Genomic DNA, 18,119 nt, shown 5'->3' with positions numbered 1-18,119 from the left:
GGAACAGAAGCGTTCAATTTGCAGTGGTCTCATCATTTTAACTCTTCTGTTCCTCACTCAAAACCTTCCTTTTCGACTTTTTTGGGAAGGAAAGAAAAGGGTGCAGTGCTCCAATCTCGGACGAGCCCTGAGCAGCAAACTACAAAAAATTCCACAGTATGCAAAAGCGCAGACCACGCTAGAGATACACCAACCAACCGAGCATGCACATTACTTCAATGACAAAGGGATTACTAAGGGATTGTGTCATTAACATGGTGCGACTTGACAAGTCTACATGGGCTATAGCAGAATCCTCAATTCGCCACATTCAATTTAGTCTGGATTTTTCCACCTGCTTACCGGGCTCATTAGCCCCCATCTCTAGGGCAGAAGGGGTAAAAAGGAAGCATTTCCCATTGGTGTATACAAAGAGAGATATCAACACGCAGCGATTGCCATCAGGCGGTTAACAAACACAGCAGTGCGGCACAGGTGACTGGCCGGCGCAAAAAGCTTGTCAGGAGTGGGATTTGAACCCACGCCTCCAGGGGAGACTGCGACCTGAACGCAGCGCCTTAGACCGCTCGGCCATCCTGACGCCTCGGTGCACCATCAGGTCTTGCTGCACGGGACCTGCGAGTGTACACCTTACAATTGCAATATATTTCAATGGCGTTAAAAATAGTGCCCAATTTCACAAGGGACTTGAAAACCTTGAGAGCAGACTTTTCTAAGGAAAGATCAAGAGGCCCTTTCAATAGGGCCTGAAACGAAGCATGTTATGCCTTCTCTGTCTTGTACCATTGGAAGGTTTTCCTAACCATTCATAAACATTGCCTGTGGAGGGTTTACTCTTGCTGTGTATTACACTTCCATTGGCAATGTAATACACTGGACTTGGACAATAGACTTGCAGCGTAAAACCCTTCCACCAGCAATGTAACACAACAGATCTGGATGTAGACCAGGCCTGAAATGCATCCTGTGTAGTAGTGATCGGAGAGCTTTTGACATATTGCGACCCGTAGTTCGCTCAGAGACACACCCTTTTCGACGTGCTCCATCGGAGGAACAGCTAGATGAATAATCCACACAGTTATGCTAGCTGTGTGCAGTTTTTCAATCAGCAATTGTACACTTTCATGTCTCCCATAGAGTTCATACCTCTCTCTTTGTCCTGAATGGCTCCATGCAGATCCATCTGTGAGAGGGAAAAGACTCAAAGTGGACCTGTTGAAAAATGGAAACAATCAACAGCCTGTTAAACTCAGGAAATCAAGAATCTCTGTGCTGAACACATGTGCATTTGATGCTTTTTGTCAATGCTTATGTTGTGCTTACTGTGATAGTGTAACTTTTGAAAATATTGTTTGCAATGAGGATTCCAACAACCTCCTCCAGCTAGTGAAATCCATCACCACAAAGGGTCTGAATGCACAGGCCTACATACAGAGGGCAGAACTGATGAGCAAAATAATCAAAGCTGTTCGACCGAAGTCTGGTGCTCTCCAAATTGATGCACAATGCCACATCTCCACTATCATTGAAAAGTCAATGACAAAACGCACTTGTGTTTCATTAACAAAACAGTGCTCTTCACAGAATTGTGGTCCCAGCAAACAAGTCACAAGGGAAATTGCATTTGTTTGTATTTCTGTTGCTGTACTGCAGGCTTCTGGCATGGCTCATCTTCAGACCGCGGTGGAAAAAGGCCTTGACCTTCCGGAGTCCCCCTGCCTCAGGCCGATTCAAAGTCCGTCACAGTGTCCCTCTGCAATCAAGCCAGATACCTCAGAAAAAGTGCTCTGTGCAGGGAAAGTTTCTCACAGTTACAGTCTGGGAGAACCTATGTGGATTGACACTGACCTGGGAAGCAACTCCACAGAATTTCCTTTGAGTTAATTTCCCTCCAATCTGATGCTCCAGGGAAAGAGATTTACTTTAAGGGCAGTCATTGCTTTTAGAGGAGGCTTAACCCAGGATGCTCTTGGACATTATGTGGCCTATTGCAGGAGGTCTCCATGTGTCTGGGAGATGTATGACGACCTGAGAAGTGGAGTGACAGGAGCGTCAGATAAAAGCAAAATATGCCCACATGCTGTATTATACACAAAAGACTGATTGCACTATTTAATTTCACAAGTTTAATTATTTTTGTTGAACTTTTTTGTATGCCACACACCCTTGCACTCAAGTCTATTATTTTGTGTGGTATTACAGATTGTAACTTGTCAGTATTAAGTGTTTTTAAGTTTAAGTTTTTAAAGGTATTTCTTTTTGTTAATGGATGTTTGATAAAAAAATAGAAAATAGCAAATAGCTTGTAATGTTTAATAAAAAAAAAGCCATAGTGAGCTTAAGAGACATGTAGGCCTATAGGCCATTACAATACACATGTGTATAAACACAGCAAACAGATTATGGTGCGTGTATTTGTCACAATTTTTATATTATTAACAAAACACAGCATACATCCATCCATCCATCTTCTTCCGCTTATCCGGAGCCGGGTCGCGGGGGCAGCAGTCTAAGCAGGGATGCCCAGACTTCCCTCTCCCCAGACACTTCCTCTAGCTCTTCCAGGGGGACACCGAGGCGTTCCCAGGCCAGCCGGGAGACATAGTCCCTCCAGCGTGTCCTAGGTCTTCCCCGGGGTCTCCTCCCGGTGGGACGGGACCGGAACACCTTCCCAGGAAGGCGTTCCGGAGGCATCCGAAACAGATGCCCAAGCCACCTCAGCTGACCCCTCTCGATGTGGAGGAGCAGCGGCTCTACTCTGAGCTCCTCCCGGGTGACCGATGCATTGTATGTAATGGTTACTATACCCTATCCTCTGTTTTTACATTGAATCCTGATCGACTTATCACAAACGACGCTTCTACAACGTCATATCCTCTTGAAACAAGACCAGTGGGAAGCAGGAATGCTGGAAAGGGGGGTTTGGTCATTTGGAGAGGCCATTGAGCAAGGGCTAGCCATAGCTTACATAACATTGCCAAGGATCATTGTTTTCATTTTTTAACATATCATTGAATGTAACCAAGAGGCTGAGTTATGAGAATCTGTCCAGGACCAGGTAACGCAAATTACCATTTTGGCTCAGACACGCTAGCGCGACGTGTCTCATCTAGATCAGATGGTAAGTAGTTTGGTAGTCTGATAAGTAGTTTGCTATTTAGCTATATTTAGCTAACCGTATTACATTGTTTGCATAAAACAAATTATGTAAAACTATTGTTCTGTCAACATACTAGAGGGATGTTTATGAGTTTTTCAAAAAGATTGTGGTCTCTTGTCTTGGTGTTTTCATTACGAGATGTAACTAAAACCTCACTAGCAGTCCTCTGCTGCCATCTGGTGGGTATTTTGTGTAAAATAGACAAAAAGGGTCCACTAACAGGAAAAATCATATTTGATTTCCATCAAAGGAAACCCAAATATTTCACATAGTTTTTTAACCCTCTGAGGACGGATTAGGCGGTAGCTCCCACGCCCGCAGCGTATTTGCATAACAATTACATAGTATTACATATTTTCAAAACGGTTTGTAATAGAGAGATTCTGTTTTCTTTGCTGTTTCAACTAGAGTCCGATGAAAACGCAGATGCGCTTTGTGTTTACTTGGCATATTTCCTTGTTGTTGTCATCCTGTCCAAATGAAACCAAAACCTTGTGCACCTGACCAATGGAATGGCTGTTGAGTGACAGCATCCAATGGAAGGCTGTTGCCATGCAGAATAGTTTATTTTACCCAATCTGGGGAAGGTATCTGTTGCGTATTTGATCCAATCATAAGGTTGCTGGGTGGGACGTAAGTTTTGTTTTCTTCATTTGCTCATTCTGACTGTTGAAGAGGTTGTAGCAGTATGTCAGCTTAGCTAGCATGCTAACTTAGCATTAGCGAACGTTTTAGCATTGTGTCCTTGCGTAACGCTAACTTGTTGAAAAGACAAAGAAAGGATTTGTGTTTTCAACAGTTTTATAAGTATTATTATTAGTATAAAATGGCAAAACGTAAAAACACTTTTACTAAATGTAGCCATAGTCCGTTATGGTTATCAAACGTTGGATAGCTGAGTTACCAGACAACAAAGGACGAATGCTAACAACAGGCTAATGCTAACGCAAGTACAGTCTGGTAAGTAACATCTAATAACCTATTTGTCATGAAATAATGTAATACAAATGTGATCATTATAGATATTGTCTGCTTTGCGTATTTGGAATGGGAGAACTGTTCCACATGGCTGTGTGTGGTCTGAATTCAATCATATAGAAAATAATTATGGGTGTCATAATCATATTGTCCTGTATGCACATAAGGTGAATTATTATTTAATTGTTCTGTTCACTTTTATTGTGATACAATGCATATTTGTGTAAGAAAAAGGGTTTGAAAAGTGTTTTTGGAATGTTTTTGGGTTTAGATACCGGGGTGGTTGATTTCAATGAAAAATTGTGTCAAAAACATGTTGGACAAAAGGCAAATTATTTCATTTTTCTGTTCACATTCATTGTGAAGCCTTTTCTTACACAAATGTGCATTGTGTTTGCACAGAACATTTGTATTGGGAGTATCACTCCATATGGGTGTGTTATGGTCAGAATTCAATGAAATATAGAAAAAATCTGATTTTGCTTATGAAATTATTTACTGAATTGTGCATTTTTCCCTAAAACACTACCTTATAAGAACATTAACATGCAAGCTTATATTAGCTGAGGTAATTTGGAATAATTTGATGCCAAATACACAATGATCGATTCACATTACATATTGTTTATAAGCCCAAATATAAAAGAAGTGACACCCAAACATTTTAAGCGTAGTACTCAGAGGGTTAAACACATTTATGTTTCTAAAGGCATGGAACTTTCAAAATAAGTGATTGAAAACACATTTCACAATGTAATTCTTTTTTATTATCATACCATATTGCAGAACTGTTCCCCGTAGAACCTTGTTTTTGCCTTTCAAACAAATGCATTTTCTAAATAGTCCCAGAAATCTGTTTTTATGTGTTATTATTGTAGCTGAGGGGGTTGTGATTATGTGAATATGCAATACTTCATGATGTCTGTTACAGAAATGAATGTAGAACCCAAAATGTCTAAGTAGTAAAATCCGTCTGAAATCGTCTTAGACCCCGAAGGGTTTTTAATACTTTGTTGAAAGCACCTTTGGATGTTATTACAGCACTCAGTCTTTTTGGGTAGGAGTCTATTAGCATGGCACATCTTGAAGTGGCAATATTTGCCCACTCTTCTTTGCAAAAGCACTCCAAATCTGTCAGAATGTGAGGACTTTTCCTGTACACAGCCCTCGTTAGATCATCACACAGATGTTCAATTGGATTCAGGTCTGGGCTCTGGATGGGCCATTCAAAAATGTAAATTTTCTTCTAGTGAAGCCATGCTTTTGTGGATTTGGATGTGTGCTTTGGGTCATTATCGTGCTGAAAGGTTAACTTCATCTTCCGCTTTCTATCGGACGCCTGAAGGTTTTTTGCCAAAATTGCCTGTTATTTGGAACTGTTGTGAGGGAATTTCTATAAAATGCTTATAATCCCACGTGTCACGAATATATCATTATGCATGATAAAGTTTAAGCCTATGAAACATTAAGAAATATTATTTATGTGAAGCCCAGATACACCGGCAGCGACTCCCTACATGATCTAGTCCACCCACACGCGCAGCTGAACAGTGAGCCGAGCCCTTACCATGATGTGCATTTTGACCCAGGGGTCACCACAGAAAGACTCCCTAACATGAGGAGTACTGTACATGTCCTGTACACGGACAGCTGCAAACCTGAAAATGAACCATAAAGTTGTCAAGAGTAAGCACATTTTAATTAAAAAACATGCAGGAAGAACTAGAGAACAAGGGAAAGGGCCCCACCTCAGCGGACTCTCAAAAGATGGCGTTCTGGGTAGAAGTTTTTGTATAAAGCCACGGTCCTGAGCTCAGTAGTTAGGGGTGTATCTGCAGAAGGACCTGGCTTTAATGTCTGTCATTCTTGTATGATCTTTCATTAAAGTCGATTGGATTCACAAGTTTCTGAGTTGAAGTGCTCTTTGTTTTAGTCGTTGTGGACTTGGGTTTTCCACGACATAATTGGCGAGCCAGCCAGGAGTTGGACAGAGACAGAGGTGCCTGACTGAACTGCCTGGGAGGAATTGGACTGTTTTACACAAACGGTGGCCACAACAAAGGTAAGCAATTTTGCTCTTAGTTAAAATGTTTGTGTAATTCAGATCACATGACTCTATGGTGGGACATCTAGCACTGGTCTTCCCAAATTTAATGAACCTTGAAAAAATACTGTTTTGTTGAAGGCACTGATACTCTTGGATCCAATACATTATATGTTATACATTGAAAATAAGTCATTGTTAGATAGAAAGCTTGGGGGCGGATGAAAGGTCCGGCAGGTGTAGCCAAGGACAGACAGAGAAATAAAGGGCCCGGTGGCTGTTATTAGATAGAACGCCTGGGGCGGTCGAAAGGGGCCGCAGGTGTTGGAATGAGTGCCTGTCCCGGGGAGACAGCACAGGTTAAAAACCTGCGGGTTGGTGCGCACGAGAGTACTTTGGTAAGGTAGCTGGGGTGACGGCTGGCTGGCACGTGTGTGTGATCAACTCACGGCTTGATACAGTGGCCTCAGGCGACAGCCTGCGGGTGTCTGTGGAAAAGGCACTACCTGGTAGGTGGCCTGTGGAGTAGGGTGTTGACAGCAACTGGCAGGGGTAAGACAAACCCGCGGTTGGGGTGTCTAGGTTGTGTAAGAGATACGGTCTGACAGGGTCATTCCTCCCATCGGGAGAGTGACAGAAACCCTGTAGACACGTGCGTGCACGAACGAGATACACGGAGTTGGTTAAGGACGGCGCTCCTCCATAGGAGAGGAGAGAGGGGACGCGGTTAACTAAGTCTGTGAGAGTGTATGAGAAAGATTAGGTTTTTGTGTGTTAAGTAATCTATATAATGCGTTGTATCAATATATGTTTGTGAAAAGGCCTGTGTAAATGTATGTGAAAGATTGGGAGTGATAAAGACAGATTTCTGTATGAAAAAAGTGTGAAACGAATATGACGAATGTATGTATGAGAAGATGAGCGTCTGAAGGGTACCCGAGTGTGTGAGTGTTGTTGTGGAAATTTCTTAATACAGTGTATTTTTTACTGATTAAAGGACTAAGTCCCTCTGTTTAGATAGATAGATGAATTGTGGAGGGTTCTGGCATTTTGCTTAGGGGGGCATCATTGACTGGTGTCAGCTGATGAAAGGGTTACTCTTTATCTCCTTATCTGTTTGAACTCACCAGGGCATCTATTGTCTGTCCAGATACTGTAAGAACTCTTTAAGTTGAAGAAGGTATTTATGGCGGGAAGGAGAGCTGTCCTTGGTGTGAACCTTTGGGTAAACACTACAGTAGACATTAGGGCAGGAAGGATAAGGTGGGGGAAGATAGCATTTGGCTTGTGTGATAGAACAAAGGGAATGTGTCCTGATTGATCTGGAATGTCCAGGATTTGTCACACCCCTCTCCTGTCTTTAAATACTGTCGATTGCCTGTTTTCATTTAGAAACTATCCACCGTTACTTTGTAACCTGTATACTTTCTCCTTGCAAGTTTCATTAAAACCGTTTATTGCGCAATTGATTTCTCCTGTCTTACCTACCATTTTCGTACAACTATTTGGATTTTAGAAATTGCCATCACAGTGTGGAGATCTTTAAAAAGGGCAGTGTGCCCGAAGTGTGAGAAGGAAGGAGAAGTTGTGCGCTTAGAGGTGTAAAAGCCAAGAGCGGATAAATACATGCGGAGACAGTGCTGTTATAAGGGGCATCGTTTTTGAGTAATTGGCTGTATAACTCAGAAATTGTTTTGTGACTACGATTGGTGAATAGCGAAATGAATGAGGGGGTCACTACCTCTAGGATATTTATGAAACGTAAATTTTGCAGTGATATAAACCACAAAATATTTACAGGACCCGCCGACACTTCTGTACATTTATTCTTGGCCCAGATATTTGAATACTGTGTGGTTGAGAAGTATCACACAACCACGAGACAATTGTTAGAAAGTCACGATTACTCTGAATCAAACGGAGTACAGGTAATTTGGATCACGTCGGGAGGAATTAGACTTTGGTCCAGTCAACCAGATTTAGACGAGCCCATTATTAGACAAATATACAGTCCAACTGAAGAAGTGTGGTTCTAAAAGGAATAACGGGTAGTGATACATTTATTCAGGAGTTTATTTGTGAACTGTCATCAAGCACGGTCAGGTCCGTGTCTTAGGGACATTAGCATCCGCTGGCAGTTTCACGGATCAACGGGTACTTACTCCCGTACTGTTAGCACAACCCAGGTCAGGGAGTCGAAAGCAGCTGCACCCAGGAGAGGAGTGAGTAAGGAAAAACTTGGCAATCTTCCCAGAAAAGTTTAATACTCCTGGGACAGCATCTGGGAGCACGCTGATAATAAATTCTGAACAAGCCTGAAACTCAGACAGGACAAAGGTCCAAGGAAGCAGTAGGAATTAGACAAGAATAGTAGCAAAATTCAACCATCTAGCTTTAAATATGGCGAACACACCCATACAACTATTGGCTAAACGGTTCCCGTTGTGTGAGGAACAAATTAAAGCAGTATCTAAAACTTTAGAAAAGCGAACTAAAAAATTGATGACTAAATGGCCCAAAGACGGGAACTTTTGATGTGGCCCTGTGTGAACAAATGGAAAGTTTGATTACATATTATAAGGTTAATGATCAGAGTAACAAGCGCAAGCTTAAACGTGAAAAGGAACAGGAGGTTATGAAAATGTTTCTGGAAGAAGGAAGGGGCCAGTTAGCCAGTTTGGCTCAGGCCCGCCGTATGTTACAGAAAGATGAGGAAAGGACAGCAGAAAAAGTTAAATGGATTGATGAGCCCCCACCCTATAAGGGTGCACAGTGTCCTCTGGTGTCTGGGGTAGTGACAATCAAGGGGGATGTTGAGATGGAAAGAGACAGGCCCCTGGCGTCTTCCTCCTCCACTTTAGGGAAGAGCAGGCGGCCTAAGGGAAAGCCTCCCATTCAAGTAGACTGTTATAAAGAATGCCTAGAATGGTTGGAGTGTAATAAGACAAGAGGAGAGAGATCAAGAATTAAGGAAAGCAAGGCCAAAAGTTGTGAACGCAGACTTGACGAACTAGTAGAGCAACTCAGGGAGTCACAGTGGGAGGAGTCAGATCCACAGGGTGACTCAGACAGTCAGGCAGAAGAGGAACAGGGGCAGTATGAGGGAGAATATGGGGGGGCTGCAGCTGCTCCCAGCCCTTACGGTAGGGAGCCAAAGGGTAGACTAAGAAGCACACACTCATTGAGGACACCCAGACAATACACCAACATGGCACCTATCTTAGTCAAAGGGCATCAACATCATTATGTACCATGGCCAACTCAGGACATGGAGGGGCTAGTTGTGAAATTGCCTAATCTCCATAATGGGGCGGGAAAATGGATTAGAACACTAGAAGAATTGACTACGGGTAAAATACTGGCAGCGGGGGACATTAAGGCTTTGTTGGTCAGAGTGCTGGGTACGACCAAAGCGGAGGCGGTGCTCAAAGATGGTGGCATGGCATGGACAATCGGGAGTGTTGTCGGAGATGGACGGTCCTTTGATCCCTACAGACATTTATTGTGGAAGGCCCTGAGGGACGAGTTCCCTGCTGTGGTGGACACTGATGTTTTAAGAGGGGCTCCACTGGGAGACACAGACAGTCCTGCTGAATACCTACAGAAGCAGGCAGATAGGTGGAGAATGGAAACTGAACATGACCCAGAAACTGACAAACTTGTGTCTCATATGTTCAGGAAAGCGTTGGTGGAAGCTATGCCGACTCCCATAAGAACCAAGCTGGAGGATGCTGTGGGGCTGACCACTTCAAAGACTCACAAAGAGTTCAGAGACTATTTCGTTCATGCTGTTGACAGATACAGACAAAACGAAAAGAAATTGGCTGAACAGGGTAAAGACATTCAGAGAAAACTCACCCAATTACAGCTTGATGACCTGACAAAAAGGAAAAAGTCCCAGGCCCCAGTTACTACAGAGACCCCACCTGAGGAATACGCAATGGCGCCTGTCCTCCAGGGAGGTCAACACCCAGCACAACAGCCACAGGCTATGTATGTACCTCCCCAAAACCCAGTAGCAAATGTGTACTCACAGCCCCCAAAACAATACCAGAATAGAGGAGGGTATCAACCTCAGAATAACGGAAGATATCCACCTCAGAATTTGAGTGGGCCAGGAGCCCCGAGGGGAGCCTGTTGGGGATGTAACCAAGAGGGACACATTAGACGATTCTGTCCACAGAATCCATGGGAAGCCACTGCATTTAACCCGGCCGCTAGCGGTCAAGGTTGGCAGGGGGGCAACCAGGCCCCAAGGATGTGGCAGCAACAGTCAGGCCCACCCAACCGAGGTCCTGTAAATCCTTATGCAGGACCAAACCAGCGATACTGAGGAGGCCCAGAGAGTCCTACGGGGGAGGGTCAGCTTGTAGTATTAACATCACAGGCTGACGAGGAACCGATGCTGCAGGTTCATATTAATGATAGAGACACACCAATGATGGTAGACACTGGAGCTACTTACACTTGTATAAGTCCAAATTATGCCTCTCATCTCCCCAGGTCAGGAAAATATGCTAAGACAATAGGATTCTCGGGACAAGCGCAGCTTATACCCATGACAACCCCAGTCAAACTAGCCACGAGCGGACGCTCGATAGAAATTCCTATTTTGATAGCGGAACATACTCCTGTAAACTTATTAGGTAGGGACGCCCTGTGCAGGTTGGGGCTACAAATTCAGTGTTCACCTGATGGAATAATCATAGATAACATAGGGATCAAAACTCAGATGTCACTTCACCAGGCGCCACTGGCTAATGTGTACTGGATTGGGAACATAGAAAGCGCTGTTAGAGAAGTCACTGTTAAATGGGGTTCCTACATTGAAGCACAATTACCACGGGCCAGACTGCCAACATTAGCCTACCATTGCACGCTAAAATATGATCCTTATCAGGAACACATTTTTGAACAATTGTGGTTGGACGCTGTGAACGGTAAGCCAGCTCACGCTGTATCTCAGTACTTTGTCATTGGTAAACAGGGTGCGGCCATGGAAGTAACAGATGCTGAGGGGTCAACCCTGATAGCTGACTGGTTTGATGTACCTGGATCAGTCCCCCATATCACACTGTTAGTAAACGATGGGTTCAAAGCCAAAGATCTGGGCCCAATGATGAAACAGGCAACGCAGGTCGCATGGGTTAAGACAGACAATCCTCTAATCTTTTGCTCTCCTGAAAATGATCTCATTAAAATCCTTTGTTTTGCAGATATTGTTGGAGAGCCTCAGGAAGTTGAAGTTGGTACAGGTCAGCAAGTGCAGATGGGGAAAGCGGCAGACAGGCAGGAACAGTTACGGGAAGAGATGGAGCGGATAGTTCCTGAACAGTTGTGGTCTCAACATGACACAGATGTAGGACTTGTCAAGTCAGCTAGCCCTGTATTTATTAAAGTAAAGCCAGGGGCTAAGCCAGTATGGAAAAGGCAGTATCACATGAAACCAGAGGCGGTGGCAGGTATTGAACCCACCATTGAGGGTCTAGCAGAGGCAGACGTGCTCGAGGAAACAGTTAGCGATTGTAACACACCTTTGTTCCCTGTTCTAAAAGCAGATAAGCAGAAGTGGAGACTGGTTCATGATCTACGGCCCATTAATGACATAGTGGAAGACTGCTTAGCTGAGGTCCCGAACCCCCACACACTACTAACCAACATCCCTCCGGAGGCTAAGTTTTTCAGCGTTATAGATTTATGTGGCGCCTTCTTCAGCGTTCCTTTGGCAGTAGAGTGTAGACATTTGTTTGCTTTCACCTATGGTGGTAAGCAATATAGATATACGAGACTGCCACAAGGGTTTAAACACTCCCCACACATTTTCAATCAGGTCCTCAAAGCAGACTTAGAGGAGCTTGTCCTGGAGGGAACACTACTTCAGTATGTCGATGACCTACTGATATGTGCTCCCACCTTGGAACAATGCCATGCAGACTCCATAAAAGTGTTGCAGAGATTAGCTGAGGGGGGTCACAAAGTGTCACGAAAGAAGCTCCAATACTGTCAGACAGAAGTTGAATATCTGGGTAGGACCATAGCTCACCAGACGAAAGCTATCTCCCCAAGTCAGCTAGAAGGACTGAGTAGTGCACCACTTCCCCAAACAGTGAGTCAAATGATGACATTCTTAGGAATGACAGGGTTCAGTTCTGATTGGATAGAGGACTATGCCCTTAAGGTTTCTCCTCTCAGGGGGCTTATGAAAGAGGTGGGACAGCAGCAGCTCAGTGCCAAGTTGCACTGGAACTGTGATGCTTTGGCAGCTTTTGAAACCATTAAACAGGATATGCAGTCTGCTCCCGCTCTAGGAACACCTGACTACACGAAACCATTCTTGTTGTATGTTGCCAACAGGGCCGAGGGATACGCTTCAGCAGTATTAATGCAGGACACGTGTAGTGGCAGGAGGAAACAACCCATAGCGTATTACAGCACGAAACTTGACTCAGTAGCACAAGGGTATCCACCCTGCTATCAAGGTCTAGCAGCGGTTCAATATGCATATGACAAAGCATCCACCATCACCATGGGCTATCCAGTAATTATTCACACCCATCATAAAGTAACGGAGCTGATAGAGCGTGGAAAGTTTGTATTGACTAATGCTAGACTTCTTGACTACTTGCCTTTGTTGACTTACCCTGACATCACCATTAAGAAATGCACCACTGTAAATCCAGCAGAAAGAATTCCCCTGGAATTTGAGGGAGAGCCTCATGACTGTGTGGCCGAGTCATTAACCTTTACCAGACTTCGACCCGACCTTCTCTCACTCCCCATTCCGGGGGCAGAGGAAGAGTTATTTGTGGATGGCTCCTGTTACAGAGACATAGACGGCAATCACGCAGGATTTGCTGTGGTCAGGATGGACTCTCAGGGTCAATTTCACACGATCGTAAGTCAAACCTGTCCGCAACCGTGTTCTGCTCAACTAGCTGAACTCAAAGCGTTGACAGCTGCATGCAGAGAAGGGGAGGGTAAAGTAGCTAACATTTACACAGACTCTGCTTATGCACACGGGGTATGCCATCTATTTGGGGCTGTGTGGAAGCAAAGGGGCTTTAAGAAAACTGATGGCTCACCGATTCTGCATCATGAGCACATCCAAGATCTGATGGGTTCGCTGTTGCTCCCACGCCAGGTAGCTATCGTTAAATGTCAGGCACATAGGAAAGGCAACAGCTACATAATTCAGGGTAATAACGCTGTTGATGAGGCCGCTAAACTAGCATCTAAGTGTCATTCAGCTATCCTAGCTCCCTTGATATTGGTTGAGGCAGCACCTGTTATGTCTGATGTGATTCGCATGCAAGAAATGGCCAATGTGTATGAGAAACAGTTGTGGCTACAGAGGGGTGCTACCACTGATGCTGCAGGCTTGTGGCGGACCCATACGGGTCTCTTAGTGGCACCCACAGCTCTCCTTAGAATTTTGATCAATAATGCGCATGGTTTTGACCATTGCGCAAGGGGGGAGATAATGAGGATGCTTACCCGCCAGGGGTTTTGGTCACCATACATGCAGGCGAACGGTAGATGTGGCCCTCGCAGAGTGTGCAGTATGTGCAAAAAATAATATAAGGAAGGGAATGGTGACGCCATTGGGTCACATTCCTACACCTGAAGGACCGTTTAGACATTTAGTCATGGACTATGTGGATATGATCAGACCAATCTATGGAAAACGGTACATGCTGGTGGTAATTGACAGGTTCAGCAGATGGATAGAAGCAACTCCCTCGAAGGACCAGGGAGCAGGAACGGTAATAAAGTTCCTGACAAGGGAGGTGATGCCCAGATTTGGTATACCAACAGAAATCAGTTCTGACAATGGGTCAGCTTTTATTCAGAGAACATTGAAACAGGTGATTCAACATCTTAACATCAAGCAGAGGCTAGGTTGTGTCTACCACCCCCAGTCCCAGGGAATGGTAGAAAGAGCAAATGGCACTCTGAAGGCCAAGATCAGTAAAATTTGTGCCAGTGCAGGATTGAATTGGGTTGATGCTCTACCAATAGCACTAATGAGTTGTCGCATGGAAACTAACAGAACCACGCATCTAACACCGCATGAAATGCTTACGGGTCGACCCATGCCAGTGCCTGTGCTTCGAGGCCCCCATGAAGGGCCTCCGCTGGAGCAGTTGGAACTGGAATTCAGAGAATATATCAGACAACTAACTACTATACATGAGCTCATTCACAAACAGGAAAAGGCGCGGGTCCCGGAGCCCGAGGACGATCAGCCCAGGGCGGTGGTTCCAGGAGACCAGGTCTACATCAAGGTCTACAGGAGGAGGTGGAACGAGCCAAGGAGAGAAGGCCCCTACAGAGTGACCCAGGCCACGACGACGGCAGTACGCGTAGAGGGCAGCGACACCTGGTATCACCTCAACCACTGCACCAAGGTTCCACAAGGAGTGGGACAACATGAGGAGGATGAGAATGCTGATCTTCCAGGCGGGAGTGAAAGCCAAGAGGGGGAAGGCGTGGCACCCTCAGCACCAGAGGAACTGGTACCTCAGCCGGAGAAGTCTGAGCCCAGCAGAGAGGAACCAGACGTGGGAGTGGAGAATGCTCATGCTCAGTCTGCTGTTGACAGCTCTGGGGCTATGGTCTGTGTTACAGATTCCAGGGGAGAATGTACAAACAACAACGGAGCAGATCCTGCAATTGGTGCCACCACAGAAGAGACCTAAGGGGGGCCACGCCCGCCCGACACCAGTAGGAGACAACACCTTACCGCTGGTCTCACCGACTTTGACTAACAATATTTCATTTATTTCTGACTCTAGTAGCCCCGACACAGACCTTGACAGGAGGAATGAGGTATGTACAGCCGCATTGTTAGCGGGGATATTGCCCCACCGTCTGGTGATTGCAGATGTAGAAATCACAGTCTACATTAACACAGTTGGATTTGGTACCAAGAATGAAGCTATATGGTTAGGAAGGGTAGAAGAAAGTAGGGAACAATGGAATGTTGTGGGGAGCAGTAGAAAAGGAGAATGTGGCCCGCAAGAAAGAGAGAAGGATCAAAGAGTAAAGTACTTGGTAAGGTGTAGTCAAAGGAAGTGTACAGTGAATGTGACGGCTTCTGTCACCAGAGCCGAAGCGGAACTGTTGTTTGAAAGAGTAAAACCCACCTTATCAAAAAAAGAGAGAGGCTGGGGCAAAAGGAGCGGGGAGGAATGGGGTCTAGCGTGGGATAGAGAATTAGGCAGTACAGACCCCGAGACCTCCCTGCTCTGGAGAAGACCGAGGGCAGTAAGTGTTCAAGATGGAAGTAGGGTAAATACTACAACTCAGAATGTGAAACGAGGGAAAAGGGAAAATAGATCATGGAGTGTACTCGAGGCTAGAGAAGTTAGAATGCCTGTTAAAGCCAGGGATGAAGCCCAGAGGACAATAACGGTACACTCTCAGAGTGGGAAAACACTATGTTCATGGGCAGATAGTGTCTCATACGGTCGAGGAACCTGGTCCTCAGGTGAATGTGTGATCACTGTACATGAGACAAGGGGCAAATGGGATATAACTGTACAACATAATAACGAACACCAGTTGTCTCTTCAACTAACCATTGCTAGATTCCCAGACGGCACCAAGAGCTACCCGATAGCGTGGTGGAACCCAGACGAGGGCGGTTCAGGGGAGGAGTCACCTCCTCCAGTGGCATTAGGGAAGGAGCCTTTAGCCCCTGCATCCAGGGCAGGACGGCAAGCTACCCCAGGGGCCACGGCAGGGTGGAGCTGGCTTCCCGTGCCCACGGTAGAACAGGCCTTGCTTGAGGTACCCACTCAGAGTCCCACGGTAAGAGTGGAGGATGATCATATCGAGGTATTTAAGAAATACGGATGGTATAGATGGGCTCAATATACAGCCAGGCAGCACGAAATGGAAGATTGTTTAATATGCTCTAGAGCAGGCTTGGCTAATATGGTAGTTGTCCCCATAAAGGAGGGATGGCAGTCCTGTCTGAAAGAGAAGTTTGAATTATGGAAAAATGGGACAGATGACAACCGGCTATATAAACCGTGTGCAGCAACATGTTTAGCATGGTTGGGAAATAAGAAACTCCAAAATGAAATGAGGAACTCACGTTCACGCCTTGAAACAACGGTAGAGTGTCAAGAATTGAATATCAGAATAAGTAAGACAATAGCTGAACACACTCTCCCTGAGGGAGATGTAAAAATATTAGGTAGACATGAATGTTACTATGCCACAGGGACTGTTAAGGTGGGACATTTTCTCAAGTGCAAAACACTTATTAATTTGAATAAAGGGGAGCTAAACATTGCTCAGTCAGGAAAAGAATTCACTCTATCTCAGAGAAGAGGAGTAAGAAGCATCTACCTAGACCAAGACCAGGCTATAGCCGACATATTCTGGATATGCGGGGGAGGAAAACTAAGGCCCGTGCTGCCCAAAGGATGGTCTGGCACCTGCGCCAGGGTAAGAGTGGCACAGGATGTGTCAATAATTCCCCGTGTTTTCTCATCTCCAGAAGAAGTTCAACAAACTGAGGAAACACTAGTTAAGTCCCGAGTAAGAAGGGCATATACACCAGACCCGGTGGTGGTCATCGATGCAATAGGACAGCCACGAGGGATCCCTAATGAATTTAAGGCCAGGAGTGAGATCACCTCAGGGCTTGAATCCATATTCTTATGGATAACACCGAATAAGAATACGGAAGTGGATTAATTATATCTATTACAATCAGCAAAGGTTCATTAATTACACTGATGCAGCCCTGACTGCCCTAGGTGAGCAGTTACGTGCTACGAGTAAAATGGCATGGCAGAATAGGCAGGCTTTAGATTGGATCCTAGCAGAAAGGGGCGGAGTCTGTATTATGTTTGGGGAACAGTGTTGTACTTTTATACCTAATAATACGGCACCAGATGGCACTTTCACTCAGGCCATGGTTAAGCTAAAACGATTGAGACAGGAAGTTAAAGATAATGCAGGTAGAGACGCTCATGCTTGGGATTGGTTAGAACATTCTTTCGGCAGATGGGGAGCTATCCTCACTAAAGCAGGAATAGTTATGGTGATAGTCTTGGTTTTACTCGCATTAGGCTCATGCTGTGTCATCCCTCTCCTCAAAATATACCTGACCCGGACTGTGAACACTCAAATGCTGCTGCAGGGAACTCACGACTCAGATTCAGACTCAAACAGTCCATTGGTCAACCCTCGTGCTGGACATCCTGGACAGTATGTTAACGTAAATGGAGCACCTTGTGACATGAGCGGTGAACCATTGTACGAGCAGCCAACTGACCCCGTCGCAAGGCGGCACTGTCCTTCTTCTTCTCTTGCAGGCATGAAGGGACTACCAAACCTGAATATTCCCGTGATGGAGGCCTTCGTGAACCAGTTGTATGAAGAAATGGGAGAGGTCTATGTTGACGTGGATAAAGTGAACAAGAGCAACTCCTCTGATCCTCCGGGGAGCCATGCCCTCTATGACAAGACATCACGCAGACACTATCCATGTCCGTATAGAATGGACAGTTGCCAGTACTGCAGCAAAGAATGCCCTGCTAAGGAAGGACACTATCATCATCCTGAGCCCTACAACTGTGCTCTTTGCCAAAGAGGGGACTGTCCCCTGTGTGCCGGAAAGGACTGTGCACCGTTGAATATCGATCTTTTAATGGGACTGTCTCGTAATAAGGTTGATGTTGGGGCCTCGGACGATTAAAAAAGTATTATGAGGGACACATATTTTCGTATGTTTTCCAACTGTTTGTATTCCTCCTGTAATTTTTTATAATACTGCCTGTAAGTCTGTTTCTTGTTATCATCTCATGTCATTCTACCTCATGTGATACGAGAATGCTTGATCTATTGTATTTGTACCCACTATTCGTATATAATCACGCTTAGTTTAGTCATTATGTTTACTTCACTTTTATCTATATA

At 45.0% G+C, this 18,119-nt stretch overlaps 1 protein-coding gene and 1 non-coding gene across 2 annotated transcripts; one reads left to right on the top strand and one right to left on the bottom strand.

Annotated features, from left to right (window-relative positions):
- Positions 1-497: 497 nt before the first annotated feature.
- On the bottom strand, positions 498-580 carry trnal-cag. Its single transcript has one exon. It is a non-coding gene; the product is annotated as a tRNA-Leu (tRNA).
- Positions 581-10,560: 9,980 nt separating this feature from the next.
- On the top strand, positions 10,561-17,898 carry LOC117592906. Its single transcript, XM_034287197.1, has 4 exons — positions 10,561-13,714; positions 14,283-14,797; positions 15,773-15,953; positions 17,516-17,898. The coding sequence occupies exons 1-4, from the start codon at positions 10,585-10,587 to the stop codon at positions 17,896-17,898; spliced, it is 4,209 nt and encodes a 1,402-aa protein (XP_034143088.1). The 5' UTR covers positions 10,561-10,584.
- Positions 17,899-18,119: the final 221 nt, after the last annotated feature.

Source organism: Esox lucius, chromosome 17, assembly GCF_011004845.1.
Source record: "Esox lucius isolate fEsoLuc1 chromosome 17, fEsoLuc1.pri, whole genome shotgun sequence".
NCBI lineage: Eukaryota > Metazoa > Chordata > Actinopteri > Esociformes > Esocidae > Esox > Esox lucius.
Note: the sequence above shows the minus strand (reverse complement) of the source record. Positions and strands in the feature narration are given on the sequence as shown.